Raw genomic sequence first — 18299 nt, forward strand, 5'->3', positions numbered from 1 at the left:
ATCTGTCAGAGGTAACGAAAAGCCGATAAACGTCAGGGTCTGCTGATATATATTTTTGAAACGTGAAACAACGGAGAGCGTGGGAGTCTGAATTAATCAGATATGTCTTTCGTTATAGAGTATCTTGATATTTGAGACATGCTTGGCGCTTCCATGTGCTCATTAAGATATATCTAAAACATAAACGACAGAATCTACTATCTTCTACACGAATTATTCTGTGTTCATGATCGATGTGTTTCGCTTTTCTTGTAGTTTCCGTTGTCAGATAGTAAAGTGAGATCCCGATGAAGGTAACATAAATAGCTACAGCTAAGTCTATAAACATACATACTGGAAAGCTAAAGCGAGATGATAAAAATCCTTGAACCCAGGTCAAATTAGGACTGGGTGCTCATGAAAAAATCCCCCTCCTCCTTCACACACATACATACACACAAATAAATAAATAAATAAATAAGAACACACCCAACCCAATAAAAATAAAACAAACAAACAACAACAATAAAAAAAACCCCACACCAAAAAGCCCTCAGCCAAAACTAACAATAAAAAAAACACAACACATCAACACCCCTTCCCCAAACCAAATCCAACAAAAAACACGCCAGTGTTAGTGTTTTTGTTTATTAACACATTTTTGGTGTTTAGTATGTGATTATATTTTGAGAGAGAGAAAACCCATTGCCACCACATGGGCTATTCCAACCGAAACAGCAGCAAGGCATTTTTATATGCACTTTCCCACAGACAGAACAATACACACCACTAGGGCCTCTGCGAGTCCAAAATATTGGACTCGAGTACTGTAGGGTTAAACTCGACCCGGACCCGCGTACCCGCCACTTACAGTAGATGATAACGAGACTAAGGAATAAAGTAAAATAGCATTATGCATCTTAATTCCAGCACTGAACCATGCCGTTGTATTACATTTAGAAACCGCTTGATACGTTCAGTATTGTGACGGACGGAGTATTCGTGGATACCCTACACACCACGGCCTTTGATGTACCATTTGTAGGGCACTGGTTGAGTCCGTCGTGTGATCGATGACGATCGATTTTATGGCCCATCGATATATCACACCTCATGCGAGCTCTCTACCACTGATCTACATACTGCCCAAATTTAGTCGTGTATTTGCCACTGGCGTATCCAGGAGGTGACAGTAGTAAATGGTTATAACATGGAAAATACTATTTTTGTGGGCATATAAAATTCAAGATACAATCTTTACATTTGACAAAAAGTTTTGGTTTTTTTTTTTGTCATTACGCAACAGATCTCCCCGTTAAAGTGGAGCTAGCAGTGTCGCTCCCCATCACTGCCCTGAGATTAATCGAAGGTAAGTGATTTTAGCCTAGTAATCGATATGGTGTCAGTATGGTAATATCTTAACTGGTTGCCCATGGTCCAAGTTAAGGGAGCGGTTTAAGTCACTCCCCTCGATTTTTGTTTTCATGGTGAGGACTAAAGCAACTTTGAGACTGCCCTTTAATAAAACAGTCTTTCCAGGGTCGTATCTTGCCTAAACAAAGGTGGAGTGGCAGCATGAAAGAAATAAAGACACATTAATAGAGGATTGTTTCCAAGTTGACATAAAAGAGTAGTTTCCCCACACAAAACAGTTCTGGCGGACGGTCAACTACCCTCTGCCCCTTCCCCCAACCCACCACACAGCAGTGCTTCTGCCCCCATACAGTTCAAACTGGATACAGTGTTTTTCACGTGTGGTACTAATTACACTCTGTGCTTTTTCACATGCTGAAATCGCGCTCGATCACTATAACTGTCAGTCACCAGTGTACTAGCGCATAAGACCGTTCTGCCCCCGTGAACCAAACTCTGGCAACACCGCGGATGTTCAGACCCGGACTACAGTTCTTGTAGCGTCTCTGTATTTTATGACAGCAATCAGTGTCAAGCTAGTGTAGTAATCAGCGACTATTATGTGTGCATTGAGTTTTACATAATCTTTATTTTTAGAATGCGTTTCTATTCCTCATTATGTGGCTTGCTACCAGGCAAGTATCTAGTAGAGGGAAGCTGTGGGAGTAAGCTCGTTATGTGGCTTGCTACCAGGCAAGTATGTAGTAGAGGGAAGGTGTGGGAGTAAGCTCATTGTGTGGCTTGCTACCAGGCATGTATGTAGTAGAGGGAAGGTGTGGGAGTAAGCTCATTGTGTGGCTTGCTACCAGGAACGTATCTAGTAGAGGGAAGGTGTGGGAGTAAGCTCATTGTGTGGCTTGCTACCAGGCACGTATGTAGTAGAGGGAAGGTGTGGGAGTAAGCTCATTGTGTGGCTTGCTACCAGGCACGTATCCAGTAGAGGGAAGGTGTGAGAGTAAGCTCATTGTGTGGCTTGCTACCAGGCACGTATGTAGTATAGGGAAGGTGTGGGAGTAAGCTCATTGTGTGGCTTGCTACCAGGCACGTATCCAGTAGAGGGAAGGTGTGAGAGTAAGCTCATTGTGTGGCTTGCTACCAGGCACGTATCCAGTAGAGGGAAGGTGTGGGAGTAAGCTCATTGTGTGGCTTGCTACCAGGCACGTATCTAGTAGAGGGAAGGTGTGGGAGTAAGCTCATTGTGTGGCTTGCTACCAGGCACGTATGTAGTATAGGGAAGGTGTGGGAGTAAGCTCATTGTGTGGCTTGCTACCAGGAACGTATCCAGTAGAGGGAAGGTGTGGGAGTAAGCTCATTGTGTGGCTTGCTACCAGGCACGTATCTAGTAGAGGGAAGGTGTGGGAGTAAGCTCATTGTGTGGCTTGCTACCAGGCAAGTATCTAGTAGAGGGAAGGTGTGGGAGTAAGCTCATTTCATTTCAACTTATTTTCGTGCTTAAATCCACTTAAGGTTCAAGCACGCTGTCCTGGGCACACCTCAGCTATCTAGGCTGTGTGTCTAGGATAGTAGGTTAGTTGTTAGTGAGAGAAAAGTTGGTGTAGTGGTCTTACACCTACCCATCAAGTCGTTAAAACTCGCTCTGGACGGGAGCTGATACCGGGCTGCGAACCCAATACCTACCAGTCTTATGTCCGATGGCTTAACGACGACACAACCGAACTATTTATACACAGGGCCATGAAAATAATGACTTTATTTTATTATTCTTATTAGGGAGATTCTTTTTTCCATACCTCATACATCTTTGGAATATTGTAGGTGCATAAAACAATGACAACAACAACACCAAAAACAAAACCGTCAGAAAAACAACCACCCAAAACCCCCCATAAAATAACCCCCGAAAACAACCCCCCCCCCCCCCTAAAAAAACACCCACACCAAAAAACCCAAACAAAAGAAAAAAACAAAAAAACAAAGCAATTATAAAAAATAATAAAACAAAACAAAAACAAAAACAAAATGAACCCCCACCAGACAAAACAAACAAATATAAAAACAAGAAAAACAAGCCACACTAAACCTAACAGTCCTACAGCCGGTCATTGAAAACATTGCACGTCCTTGAACTCGATCTATACTTAAAAACACTGGCCAGAACCTCCAGATTACACAGATAAATGGATAAGAGATGCCATTTACCATTAATCAACGGCACAACGTCGACAATCAACATTTAATTTAGGTATAAAACATACAGTAGTAGAGACATATGGCCGGGACTCCCACATAATTAGGCTACCTTTTCGATGAGCATTTCATTAGTTGTTAGTGCTAATGTCCAATTAGTGTTTATCTATCAGATCTATCTGGACTGTCTGTCATGAAAGAAGTTTATATGTGCTATTATAAGAGAGAGAGAGAGAGAGAGAGAGAGAGAGAGAGAGAGAGAGAGAGAGAGAGAGAGAGAGAGAGAGAGAGAGAGAGAGAGAGGAGAGGGGGGGGGGGGGGAGGAAGGAAGGAAATGTTTTATTTAACGACGCACTCAACACATTCTATTTACGGTTATATTAAGGACCACACATATATTTAGAAAGGAAACCCACTGTCGCCACTTCACGGGCTACTCTTTTCGAGTAGCAGCAAGGGTTCTTTTATATGAACCATCCCACAGACATGGTAGTACATGCCACGGCCTTTGATATACCAGTCGTGGTGCACTGGCTGGGGCGGGACGTAGCCCGATGGTAAAGCGCTCGCTCGACGCGCGGTCGGTCTGGGATCGACCCCCGTCGGTGGACCCATTGGGGTATTTCTCGTTCCAGCCAGTGCACCACGATTGGTATATCAAAGACCGTGGTATGTACTATCCTATCTGTGGGATGGTGCATATAAAAGATCCCTTGCTGCTAATCGAAAAGAGTAGCCCATGAAGTGGCGACAGCGGGTTTCCTCTCTCAATCTGTGTGGTCCTTAACCATATGTCTGACGCCATATAACCGTAAATAAAATGTGTTGAGTGCGTCGTTAAATAAAACGTTAAAAAAATGGTGCACTGGCTGGAACGAGAAATAGCCCAGAGAGAGAGAGAGAGAGAGAGAGAGAGAGAGAGAGAGAGAGAGAGAGAGAGAGAGAGAGAGAGAGAGAGATGAGAGAAACAGAGGAGAGAAACAGACACAAAGAGAGAGAGACACAGATAGACAGGCAGTATATATATAGAGAGAGAGAGAGAGAGAGAGAGAGAGAGAGAGAGAGAGAGAGAGAGAGAGAGAGAGAGAGAGAGAGAGAGAGAGAAAAAAGATGGTATGTACTGTGGTGAAGATAAACATTGCATATCTTCGAATTTGATATCCCAGTCGCGGAGCATAGACTATAACTGGAAATAACCCAATGCATTCAATAAGAGGGAGCTACAACTCGCTCCTGGAGTACTGTTTATCGTTTAATACATTTCGTTTTGGTATCAAAGTCACGAAGGATCCACTTGATAGTTTTACTACTTTCCTGGAAGAACCTCTTATTATCTTCGTCGAAAGGACTGGTGAATCCATCAGACCTTAATGGAAAATGCACACCTCTTCGTATTATTAGGATCAGTGTATTTTGGGGTTTGCGCTATCGAATATCAGTGCCACACAACTGGTTTATTAAAAAAGCCATGGTACACTGTACACGTTTGTGTAGCTGTCAAGAGCAGAACATGTATAATATGAAAAAGCCTTTACAAACAGCTTTTAGTTACATATTTGATGCCCTGGTCACCTAGATAGTCCTTTTTGTTTGTATGTGTAATGCCGATTACGTCGAACGTGTAACAAAAGGTAACCTTGTGCCAATTGTGTGTCTATCAAAGGAATATTATATAGTTGAGCACTGTAATGTCGAACTTGCCTGAGTCGATATATCGCTTGTGTCAATATGACTAGCCTGTCCCGGCCAAAACGTGTATTAACTATCATGTTTTTATCTCGGTTTTATTTCATATTACTACGTTTGTGTAGATATATTTTTGGGTCCGAACGTAGACTTTTATCCGAAAAAAATTCTCTATGTGTCGATACTAATATTATGCGTTAAAATAAATACAATATTTAAATATGAATTAGCGGCTTCGGTTGTGTCGTGGTCAAGCCATCGGACAAAAGCTGGAAGGTACCGAGTTCGTAGCCGGGTACCGGCTCCGATCCAGAGATGGGTATGTGTAAGACCACTACACCCTCTTCTCTATCACTAACCACTAACAACTAACCCACTGTCCAAGAGACAGACAGCTCAGATAACTGAGATGTGTGCTTGAGCCGTAATTGGAAATATGCACGAAAATGACTTGAAATGAAAGAAATGCATTGCGCGATCTGAAATCAATGACGTACCGGTATATCATCTGAACACTTTAAAACTTTAAAATCTATTCTCACATTTTCTACAAAATCTCACTCTTTACAAACAGTGTTTAAGTTAAAAGTCTAGTCCCAATTTCACAAAATATCGTGCTAGTTTTGCACGTAAACGTAAATCTACGACTAAACCACAGTTCTTGTTACTATTAACAATAAACTAAATATAGTTTAAATACACATATTTCGTTTTCTTTTGTGAATAAAATGCTTCATCTTCCGTAATGATGTCATGCTGTTCGTGAAGTAACTGCCAAACACGTGTAAACGTATGACCGATTTAACTGCCTGTCGCAGACATAAATTTACGATGTTTTGTGAAACTGGCTCCTGTATCCTAACAAAGTGTAGATTTTCCTTGTGTTGTTTTATCGGCATGGTAAATGAATAACACAAGTCACAAGGTGGTGATGTGGGTTCTTATTTTTCTTTCCAACATCAAACATTGTTTACAACGTGGTAATGCACATAATATATAGGTCTATGCTGTTGTGTGAATGACATACAGGTCTCCTGATAGAGTTGACACTGCGACTGAGAATCTCAACGGTACGAACAGCAGAGCTGCTCTCCTTAGGTCTGTCTTTTTATCATGTATAGAAAAAACGAATATTTATAAGATACATGTATAGTATATAATTGCCTTAGTTTCAGGTTCTGAGCTGTTAATCTGGGGGCAACAATTAAAATCCATAGTGTCCTTGATTGCCGTAATTTAGTTTCACACTAATTGGTCCGATTGTCAGCCCCTAATTAATTAATGACTAAGTTATTGCAGAGATGACAGGAGGCAGAATAACAATTAATTAAATCATACATGCACAGCTAAATATATATTTACTCTTTTTGACCTCGTTTAAAATTTCAAAATTTTATTATAGTTTGGTTTTTCCTGCCCCGAGTCAGACCACCGATTATATCGGAGGCCGGACTGGGGATAGGCGTGCTCGAAACCATAGAGGTATGCGAGCACGTTTAAAACATATCTAATCTAATCTAATCTAAACTGCATTTGAATATAGTTGTTAATGTTGCACTATGACAATACTTTGCTGAAGGTTTCAGTATGAAGTTTTAGAAGATTGTAGAGAAGTAAGTTTGAAGTTAATACACTGTCCACTATACTAACATAAATACAGACAAATGGTAAACTTTTTTTTTCTGAATGAATGACATATATAGCGATAATAATCAGTTCACGTTTTGCTTTAAAGGTATTTGAACTAGATTTTATCCAGAATAGATAAGAATGCTTCTTAAAATTATCTTGCCTTCAAAGGCAAGTTAAATAATTAAGTCGGTCAGAGCGCGAAGTACACTTGGGAAAAAATCGGTCAGCGTTAAAATCGGGAATTCCGGATGAATGCAGAACATCCTTTATGTATGAATCTAAATGTAAAAAAAAGCTCTGGTTTGGAGGCACCCCCTAATTTGCCATTACACAACAGCTAGGAGGGATGAGATTTAGCTCAGTCTTTTGAGAGCTTACTTGAGGTGCTTGCGTCGCAGGATCGAACCACCTACGTGGATCTATTAAACTGATTGGGTTTTTCTCGTTCATACCAGTGCACCACAACTTTGCAAAGGCCGTGATATGCACTTTCCTGCCTGTGGGAAAGTGCATATAAAAGATCCTTTGCTGTATTAGGAAAAATGTAGCGGGTTTCCTTTATATGTCAGACTTACCAAACGTTTGACATCCAATAGCCGATAATTAATTAATCAATGTGCTTTAGTGGTGTCGTTAAACAAAACAAACTTTGACAGTCACTACCCTCAGGCTTGAATTCACACTCAGTACACTGAAATAGGTCATGTATATAATATTGCCTTTAACAAACTTGTGAAAAAACAAACAGGTGCAATTCTGCCAAATATCAGCTTTCTTAGTTACCTGAAAACCACTAAAAGGTGGGTGTTTTGTGGTTTTTTTTAAATGGGCTATATTACAACGTACTACGTATACATTCGTACGCGCGTCTGCGTATACACTGAATGTGTGTGATTAGATTTCAGGTCCAAGGAGGAGAATTCTGTCTCTAGAATCCTCTAGTATTACTTTCAGAACTCTTTTTACCCGGGTAGGGACGTAGCCCAGTGGTAAAGCTCTTGCCTGATGCACGGTCGGTCTAAGATAGATCCCCATATGTCGCTGGACCTATTGGGCTGTATTTCGTTCCAGCCGGTATATGAAAGGCCGTGTTATGTGTTATCCTGTCTGTGGGATAGTGCTACTAATGAAAAACAAAATGTATCAAGTTTTCACTCTAACACTATATTTCAAAATTACCAAATGTTTGACATCCAATAGTCGATGATTAATAAATCAATGTGCTCTAGTGGTGTCCTTAAAGAAAACAAACTTTCTTTCCACCCATGCGTTGAGTTGGGTCATCTGCCTTACACTGACAGGGCTGTTTGCAGTAGTGTCAAGCGGGCGTAGGCCTAATACGTAGCAGGAGAAAACAACTGGAGAAAAGCTCCAGCCTTTTAGCCAAGCCCATTAATCCTATAGGTATGACTATACCAAATAAAATCCCATAGGCGACCATGTTAACGTTTGTGTTTAAAAACACTATATGCAATATATCAACCAAACTATGACCCATAAATATCAGAACTACAACCCCTACCTCAAAGTATTAATCGCAGAAAATGGTACCTTTAATGGCTCATTTTCGGTATAACCAGATGTTTTTACAACACCCCTAGTTTCGCACACAATTTGAGTACTTTTTTTTACAGGTACCCCACACATGTTCCAAGCACAAGGCTACTTGACATGGTGGTACTACATCAAATAAACTTGCATACATTTTTAGCCCAGATGAAACTAATTTGTTTTTTTACAACCAACACACTCACATTTATAACCAATCACAGGACTTGTGGTGTTAACTTCTCTATCAAGAGTTCGGTGCACCTCGAACTTCGACCCAGCCGGAAATTAATTGGTATAGTGCTACCTATACTGATAACATACATGTTTCAAAAGGTGGTGAATCATGTGTTTTTATGACAACCAGGATCTGGTGTCTTCTGACATAAATTGACAACCTCACTGAAACTGTTGTTTCTACAGTGCAACCTAATTTAATGTACACCTCACAAAGCACATGTATTTTGTACAGTTTTGTACAAATGCAATATGTCATATTTGAAAAAAACACAAAAACCCCCCCACAAAACTGTCAGATGTGTGTGTGTGCTCAGCTATATATGAAGAGACAACATGGATATTCAGAGTACCTGAACTCCTTAAACTTATTCCATTGAAACACATGCACTTGACTGACCCCCAAATTATGAAGACCTCAATAGGCACATCAAAAAAATATCAGTATTAAAAAAATACAATGTCTGAGGAAGGAAAAATCAACATGACTGCATCTGTATGAAGTAATGACTTAATGTCCTGCACATCACTGTTGGAGGGAAATCCTGTATGCTGAGTGTGGGTATCTTCAAGTTACCATGTGCGGGAATTTCAAATCCATCAGCTATGCAGATTTTCAAAATGGACCATCAAAACCATTGGCAGCCACCAATATTCCTGACTATATTTTATGTATACCTTACTGTAGGTGGAGGTTTTAAATATTTGTGATATCTGGAATTATCATGCAGCTTTCGCATATTTATTTTTGATTCATTACTGAAATAACCTGTTTTTAAATGACATAATTACCCGAACATCTATTATATTGCATTATTTTCTAATCCAGATCAATACAATATGTATATTGGATGTATTCCTACAATCTGTAATCCAGCATATTATTTAGCTATTAACATTGGATAATACAGCATTAACAATAAAATAAATTATCAACTTACACCAAGGTAGATAATCAAATCTGAAAAAATTGGTTCCAAATCTAGTATACACTTAAAATACACTTCATGGGAGCAAACTAAGTGATTATTTAAAACAAAAATTGATCTAGAGACTAAAGATATGTTTAACAAGCTTATTGTTATGTATAAATGAGAACAGAAGGCACAATAGTGATCAAAATTTTAATTATGTCTTTGGTAAAGTTTTTCTTCAAAGTAAAATACTTTTTTCCTAAAACTACAAATTTGTCTAATATATGACTTAGCACCCTATAAATATGTCAAAAGGACAATAAAATCAAGGTCTTTAAAAAGTTAAGCTTTCAGAAGTACATACATGAAACATTAACTATGTTTATGGAAATTAAAGACATTAACCCAATATTGGCACATGTTATTTTTAATATAAAAATAAATTGCTATTAAAATCTAAATTCAGGTTACCTAGATATATTACCATATTTAAGAGCAGTTGTATATGGCAAGTCAAACACCATGTAAATAAAAATATTAAAATCTTTATAGTATGAATTATAGGCCAAAACCAACTTTTCCTCAGTGCTAATTTTTATTCAAACTCCATTCAGAACCATGCACAATAATTATTGTCAAGGTCAAGGTCATTGTAAACTTGCATGGCCGAGTGACGGCTAATTAATCAAATAGTATAGTTTAATTTAATTAAATCACAAAAATCATAATCTTTTTTATTATGCACTGAATATGTGCTATAGGTATGACTATACCAAATAAAATCCCATAGGCGACCATGTTAACGTTTGTGTTTAAAAACACTATATGCAATATATCAACCAAACTATGATCCATAAATATCAGTACTACAACCCCTACCTCAAAGTATTAACTGCAGAAAATGGGACCTTTCATGGCTCATTTTCGGTATAACCAGATGTTTCTACAACACCCCTAGTTTCGCACAAAATTTGAGTACTTTTTTTTACAGGTACCCCACACATGTTCCAAGCACAAGGCTACTTGACATGGTGGTACTACATCAAATAAAATTGCATACATTTTTAGCCCAGATGAAACTAATATTTTTTACAACCAACACACTCACATTTATAACCAATCACAGGACTTGTGGTGTTAACTTCTCTATCAAGAGTTCGGTGCACCTCGAACTTCGACCCAGCCGGAAATTAATTGATATAGTGCTACCTATAGCCCCATTCCGACCCCTTCTTTTAACTGAAGTTTTTTCCTTTGTAAACGCTAGTTGACTCTTCAGAGCACTAGCTGGGGATCCCATGATTGTTCAATATTATTGGTACATGCAGAGGGACGGGATGTAGCCCAGTGGACATCCAATAGCCGATAATTAATAAATCAATGTGCTCTAGTGGTGTTAGGGCTGCTGCTTCCGCTCGTGATCTGTAATTAGTAACAATGTCTTAATATTTTTGAATCCATCATTTGAAAAGGCTGCGTGGCAGGTACATTGAGTGTTACAGGATGCGTTCATAGTACCATCAGTTCTCACAATGACCCATGGGTGAATATCAATGATTGTTTTGTTTAATGACACCATTAGAGCACATTGATTAATTCATCATCGGCTATTGGGTATCAAACATTTGGTAATTTTGACCGTAGCCATCAGAGGAAACCCGACACATTTTTCTTAATGCAGCAAGAGATCTTTTATATACACTTTTCCGAGTGCATATCAAGGCTTTGTCGAACTATTAGGATTCTATCTGATACACTTTTTGTTTTTAACTTTGTGTCATACAGAGATACGATCTAAATATCTTTTCCTTGCTTTTTTTCAGAAGTCAATCCAGACGAGAACGACGCAATACCCGCTGGTAAACATACATTCCCATTTGAACTCCTACTTCCGGCGGAAGTCCCATCATCGTTTGAAGGGAATTATGGGTACGTTCGCTACTGGATGAAGGCGACGATAGACAGACCCTGGAAATTCGACCACCACACAAAACGAGCTTTCACCGTCATCGCTGACTTAGATTTGGCGAAAGAACCAAGAGCAGCTGTGAGTTGAAACTAACAATACTCTCCATGTCCCTCAAAGAAACCCCAAAACAACCCAAACCCTACCAATTTGAAACAAATCCCAACACTTCGCACCCGCGCACCTTAAAAGGCAAGGTCTGGGTCCCCGCCCCGTGTTCAGCGATGCTAGTGGCGCTAACGTTTGCAAACTATTTTAACTTGTCCGCGAAATATTTGACTGGACCACGCCCCGTGGTCAGCGACAAATAGCGACGCTAACGTTCGCGAATGATTTGACTGGACCCCCCGTCCCGTGTTCAGCAACAACTAGCGACGCTAACGTTCGCGAATGATTTGACTGGACCCCCGTGCCGTGTTCAGCGACAACGAGCGACGCTAACGTTCGCGAATTATTTCACTGGATCCCGCCCTGTGATCAGTGGCAGCGAGCGGTGCTAACATTTGCAAACTATTTTAACTTGTCCGCGAAGTGGTAATTAAATTTAATGTGTAGCGTAAAACCTAATCTTGTAAACACGTCAGCGACAAATGTCTGGCTGAACTTGCCCCCCATGTGTTTGGTCATTTAGTTTAACATGTAGCGCAAAATAATAATATTAATAAATAATAATAATAATAAAATAAAATAACCAACAAAAAAACAAAACAAACAAAACAACAAAAGCCCGTCTGTGAATTGTTTTCTGCTCTGTCTGGCACAGTCATTGATAAGCTATGTGATATCATATTTTTACGTTTAAAGTACGACGTTTGAGATGTATATTATCAAGGTTAAAAAATAAAACATGATTTGTTTTCTTCTTTAGTAGTACTGAATCAACGATTTATCAGCTGACTTGTTCAGTAACAGTATCCAATAACCTTGCTAGTGCTACTATATATTTACATTTGACAAAAGTTGTCAAAATTCGCCTCATTTTATAATTTGATTGAATATTATTTTATTTTAAGGTCCAATGATACGATGTCTTTTATATACCAGTAATTTTACGAAATAAATATGCCACAAAATAAATTTAAATAAAACAAGAAGAAAAGAAAAACCCCATCAACACTCGCACACCAAAAACCCTAACAAACACCCCTCCCGTAATCCCCCACCCAACCTCATTACGGCAAACCATTCGTCCATTTATTACACAATCCGACAAGACAACTGAAAGACCTTGAGATGTCATAAACTGGATTTAAACGTTGTTTTCGTCTGGTTTGTGTTTGGGTCATCACGTGCAGTTCATTTAATGAGTTCCGTCTGAACTGTAAAGGTATCGCCGTATTAAAGGATTACAGTAAAACACGTATAGAATGGAGTTATGTCTAATTCAGTATTCTTCACGTCAGCGCGAACAGGGCTGGGGTCTTCTCAAATGTTTAATGGTAGTCTTTATTAAAAATGGCGACCTCACGTGGCATTAAGATTTTTTGACGGTATATACTTAAATGAATGAATGTTTAATGACACCCCAGCACAAAAATACACATCGGCTATTGGGTGTCACTGGTGTATACTTACAGCAAGCCGAGACTGTTAAAGAGACTGTCCTGTGTTTGCTGCCAATGTAACATGTTTCCATGTAATATAAAAAATTTAACGACTAAAATAATTATTAAATAAATTGTTTTGTCTGGAATATCGACATCTGTAAACAGTGTTTTGTGCCGTGCTAATGTTTGTAGTAGGCCAAGCTTCATTTTACTTCCTAAAATGCACATTTACGAATATACTGAGAGGTAAACTCCAGTTTGGGCTACCACAAACATTAGCGTGTCATTAAGTCAAGCTTCATTTTACTTCCTAAAATGCACATTTATGAATATATCGAGAGGTAAACCTAAAATATTTGGGGAAATATATGCATTATTATTATAAATTGAAATGGTTTCAAATGATACTGCACAAACAACCTTTAATATACACAAATACAAAATAGATTTTTTTCTGTCACCAAAATGCGCCTATATTTACACGTGCAAAACGTGCTGGTTGCTTTTTTCAAAATACAATATGAAACATTCTAGTATTTCTGGGTATTAAAACGCATTATGTGTGGGTTTTCACACTTTAATATCAGGCAATGGCAAGACGAAGGATATCAGAAGGAAAAAGATGGCAAATTATAGGGATGCACGCTACTGATATGTCTCGTAAGGCCATTGGTCGTCAGTTAGGGTTTCACCATTCTGTAATTAGCAGACTTGTCCAAAAACACAGACAAACTAATCATGTTAAAGATCGTTCAAGATCAGGACGGCCTCGTGTGACAACAGAACGGGATGATAGGAATCTGCGACGTTTAGTGAGGCGAAATCCCGTTTCAACAAGCAATACCCTGAAGCGCCAGTGGCTTCCAAATAGACAGCTATCGTCATGAACCCTTCGGAATCGACCCCGAGAAGCAGGATTGAGATCCAGAAGAGTGATTAAACGACCTCTCTTGACCCAAGACCATCAACGGCATCATTTGGAATGGTGTTTAACACGGAGACGATGTAATCTTAGGAACTGGAAAAAGATCCACTGGACAGATGAAAGTCGATTTCTACTCCACGTAACTGATGGGCACATGCGCGTTTGGAGGCAAAACAAAACAGATTATGCCCCTAGAAACATTCACCCTACAGTCACATTCGGTGGTGCATCAGTAATGGTATGGGCAGGCATTTCTTACGACCGCAAGCTTGATATGGTCACTTTTCGAGGCAACTTTAACCGCGACGGATACATTCGCGACATCCTGGAACCCATAGTTGTGCCGCATTTTGATGACCACCCATTAGCCAGCAGACCTATTTTCATGGATGGCAATGCTCGACCTCACCGTTCTCATGCTATGAGGGCTTTTCTGGAGAACAACGCGATAACGACCTTACCTTAGCCTGCTATGAGCCCCGATCTGAACCCCCTGGAACATCTGTGGGACTATCTGGGACGCCGTATGCAAGCAATAGATCCTGCACCACAAAACTTTGCCCAGAAGCAGCTTTACATCGCAAGTGGTAGCAAATACCGCGTGACCGTATACGACGACTTTACAGGGGATGATAAGGAAGGTCGAGGAAGTTATCCGTGTACGTGGACATTACACATTATTAATGAAGTGGGCCTTCAGTTCAATGTGTTATGTACAGACGTTCAGTTCTGATACGAAATTCCTATCTGTTACGCCTGAGTTGCCCTTTAGGGGCAAACGTATTCAACAAGGTGTTTTTTGTAACATTCATAACAATATTGCATTGTTGTTATTGTCATTAAATATTTTGAAATCTACCATCAAAAATCTACATATTTGATACAATCAGAAGTACAGACGTGCTTACAATCGGCCTACCCCCGCTCACTGAACGAAAAAACGTAACGCTATTGAGTCGTGTTATTTACTATTTTCAAGTACAGAGGCACAAAACGTCATAAGAATAAAGTATATAGCTGCAACTTGCTTGATTGAATTTATGTGTTGAAGAAATAAATAAAAAAGGAACTGTTTTTATTTAAAAAAATTATAGATTTTTAACAGTCAGCAGATTGCTGCATGATGTTTAAAATATTGCTTGCAAGATAAGGTGGGACAAAATTTCTTCTTTTTTAAAAATAGCTTTGGTTAAATATATATTTATTCAAATATAATAATCACTATACATATTGTAGTAATAGCAATATTTTAAATGTAAAACTGTATTGATATACATCCTAGTTTACGTTTTCAAATTTTAGCGCACTTATTTACTTGCATGGAAAACGATTGACATGTGACCTCACATTTTTACTGACGTCACTCATAATAGGTAAAAATAAACAAACACATGCAGACGACCCACGTATTTTAACACCTGAAATTCAAAGTGGTCTTGGGGAAGCATGTCGCCCCCCCCCCCCCCCCCACCCCCGAAGGTTCGGGCCCACAAATACATGCATTTTCATCCACAGACATTCGCCCCATCCCCGCCCCCATTTTCAAATATACTCCGTGGACCCTGTGCAAGTCTTGAAAAGTACACCACCCGACAACTACCCGTTGCTTCATAACACGACTCAAAGTCAGTGTGGGTGCACTTCCGACGTATGGGTATCCTACCCCTCAATATAAAATCATAGCCAAGCTAATGCAAAAGTTCACTAACATATATATTATCTACATGATAATTATCAAGCTGAGCAAGATATTACGTTCCCCGCTAATAACCAATAAATGCATTGTATTCACCTGCTAAACATTTTATGTTTTTCTGGAGCACTTCAGATTTCGAAGAGGGGTAACGTAGTACTCTCTCCTTGTATCAGCACCTGTAATGTCATATAAGTCGTCATCTTAATGTATTAGTATTCCCGACATGTTTCCCCATATAGGTTAATCGAAGCAAGTAGTCCAAGGCGGACCCAATAAATGGCAAAATCCCACACATTTGCTACGCCCGATTCGAAGTACGAAGCAAGGTGAAATGTGCCCCTCTAAAACATTTTCACGAGCATGGTGACGTCATGGGGCGTGATATAAGGTAGTTACCTCATCCATCATTCCAGATTCGTCTACGCTCTCGAACATTACACCCGTCGCTCAACGGCCGCAATAACAGTAGGCTAACTAGACGAATCTTTCGTAAAATGATGAGGAAATTATAACATTATATATATATATATATATATATATATATATATATATATATATATATATATATATATATATATATATATATATATATATATATATATACACACACCTTAGAATGGTATAAATGTAATGTTTCGTATTTTCTGTCACTCGCAGGAGCCGATCCACTGCCAGGGAGAGGTGAACGCCGGTTGCTGGTGTTGTAATTGCGGCGGTTACAGTGCTGTGTTCTGTACTAACTGCCGAGGCTGTGTACCGGGTGAAATTCTCCTATTGTACACGGAGGTGGAGAATAACACACGCTGGTCCAATTGCTCAGCTGAAATTAGATTAAAACTAGTAAGTAAATTTAAACTTAAAATGTGATTAATTAACCATCGATTACTTGAAGTCTGACATACATTTGATAATTCAGACACATAATCTTTAGAGGAAAGCCACTGCATTTTTCTGTTGGCAGATTCAAATCGTTTATTAACATACAGGACAACATGTACCATGACCTTTGATATACCAGTTGTTGGGCACTGGTTGTATAACTAGTATAACATTGTAGATCTCATTGAAGTGCATAGACTAATAGTAGGTTTTCGTTAATAACGATAAAATGACGAAAGTCATTTAATTAATAACAAACATGTTTTTGTCAAATTATTGATATCTTATCTCGTGAAGTGGTCAGTGTCATGTCGCGTGGTCTGAACTCAATAAGATATACACTATATTTACCAGAATATGAAATATCATCAGTTAGTTGTGCCATAATTACATTTTATAAGATATATTATTTATGCTTTACTGTGTAGGTTGTCACATATTACACAGAGAGAAAGACTCGACAAGAAAAGAAAGTCATCACGAGATTGAAACGGGACCGGCTGAGCATTGGTAACAACGAAGTTTGGTCTGACGCCTTCAAAATCCCACCACTGCCACCATCTCACCTAAACGGATGCAAAATAATCACCACGCAGTATATACTCCAGGTATGAACTTGCTACTACGATTGTACCAAGATAAAACCTTACTCTTTGATAGAAAAACTAAGGAGTAGAATACTTGGGTGGCACGCACGTGTGGCAGACTAGTAACTAATGGTCTCAAAATAGGTTGAAGTATTTATTGTATTTTTTTTTTTTTTTTTTAAATTCTGATTAGAATGAACTTACAATTTGTAAACTGGCTTTATTCAAAATCTTAAAAGTGCATCACACATTAAGGATCTTTGAGAGTGGTTTGTATTTGGTTTCTACTAAGAAGCAGACTGATAAGAAAAATATATTCAAAACACCCATGAGAATTAATAATTTGCATACATTATTTATAGGTTAAACCAAAGCCATTACAGGTAACTCGTTTAATGTTAGTTAACCCGTTAAATAATACATATGACGTCCTAAATTGATATACGAAATAATAAAGAGGGTTATTCAAATATAATTCTTGTGCAAGCGCCAGGCGAACGGAACTGTCGTTCTCACAAGTTTCATAGGCCTGGTTTCATACCCACTTTTTTAACATGTTATATAAAAGTCTTCAAACCCCAATGTATTTTCAGTTCATCGTTGAAACTGACGGGTGTAATTGTGATGCCATCGAGTTTGAAAAAGAACTGATTATTGGCACAATACCACTGAGGGATGGACCCCCACCTATGATTCCCCCCGTAGTGCCAAATGAACCTCCTCCCAAATACACCCCTCACGACCATCTGAAGACTGCCAAACTACACCAGAGACGACTGACACCTTCAGGTACTTTTGTTAAATCAACTGTAGTCCGTACGAAAATCCCACACGGGGGCAAGTTAAACAACTTGTGCAGTACTTTTGGTTATTCAACTGTAGTCCGTACGAAAATCCCACACGGGGGCAAGTTAAACAACATGTGCAGTACTTTTGGTTATTCAACTGTAGTCCGTACGAAAATTTGTGCAGTACTTTTGGTTATTCAACTGTAGTCCGTACGAAAATCCCACACGGGGGCAAGTTATTCAACTGTAGTCCGTACGAAAATCCCACACGGGGGCAAGTTAAACAACATGTGCAGTACTTTTGGTTATTCAACTGTAGTCCGTACGAAAATCCCACACGGGGGCAAGTTAAAC

General features: G+C 39.0%; 1 protein-coding gene across 1 annotated transcript in view; it reads left to right on the top strand.

Annotated features, from left to right (window-relative positions):
* The window catches only part of LOC121387802 (arrestin domain-containing protein 3-like), a 35327-nt gene that overhangs the window by 13246 nt on the left and 3782 nt on the right, over positions 1-18299 (top strand). The window contains exons 4-8 of the mRNA XM_041519015.1: positions 1286-1348; positions 11381-11604; positions 16349-16531; positions 16999-17178; positions 17751-17946. Coding sequence (XP_041374949.1) covers positions 1286-1348; positions 11381-11604; positions 16349-16531; positions 16999-17178; positions 17751-17946 — 846 coding nt within the window. The remainder of the gene's footprint in view (positions 1-1285; positions 1349-11380; positions 11605-16348; positions 16532-16998; positions 17179-17750; positions 17947-18299) is intronic.

This window comes from Gigantopelta aegis, chromosome 2, assembly GCF_016097555.1.
Source record: "Gigantopelta aegis isolate Gae_Host chromosome 2, Gae_host_genome, whole genome shotgun sequence".
Taxonomy (NCBI): domain Eukaryota; kingdom Metazoa; phylum Mollusca; class Gastropoda; order Neomphalida; family Peltospiridae; genus Gigantopelta; species Gigantopelta aegis.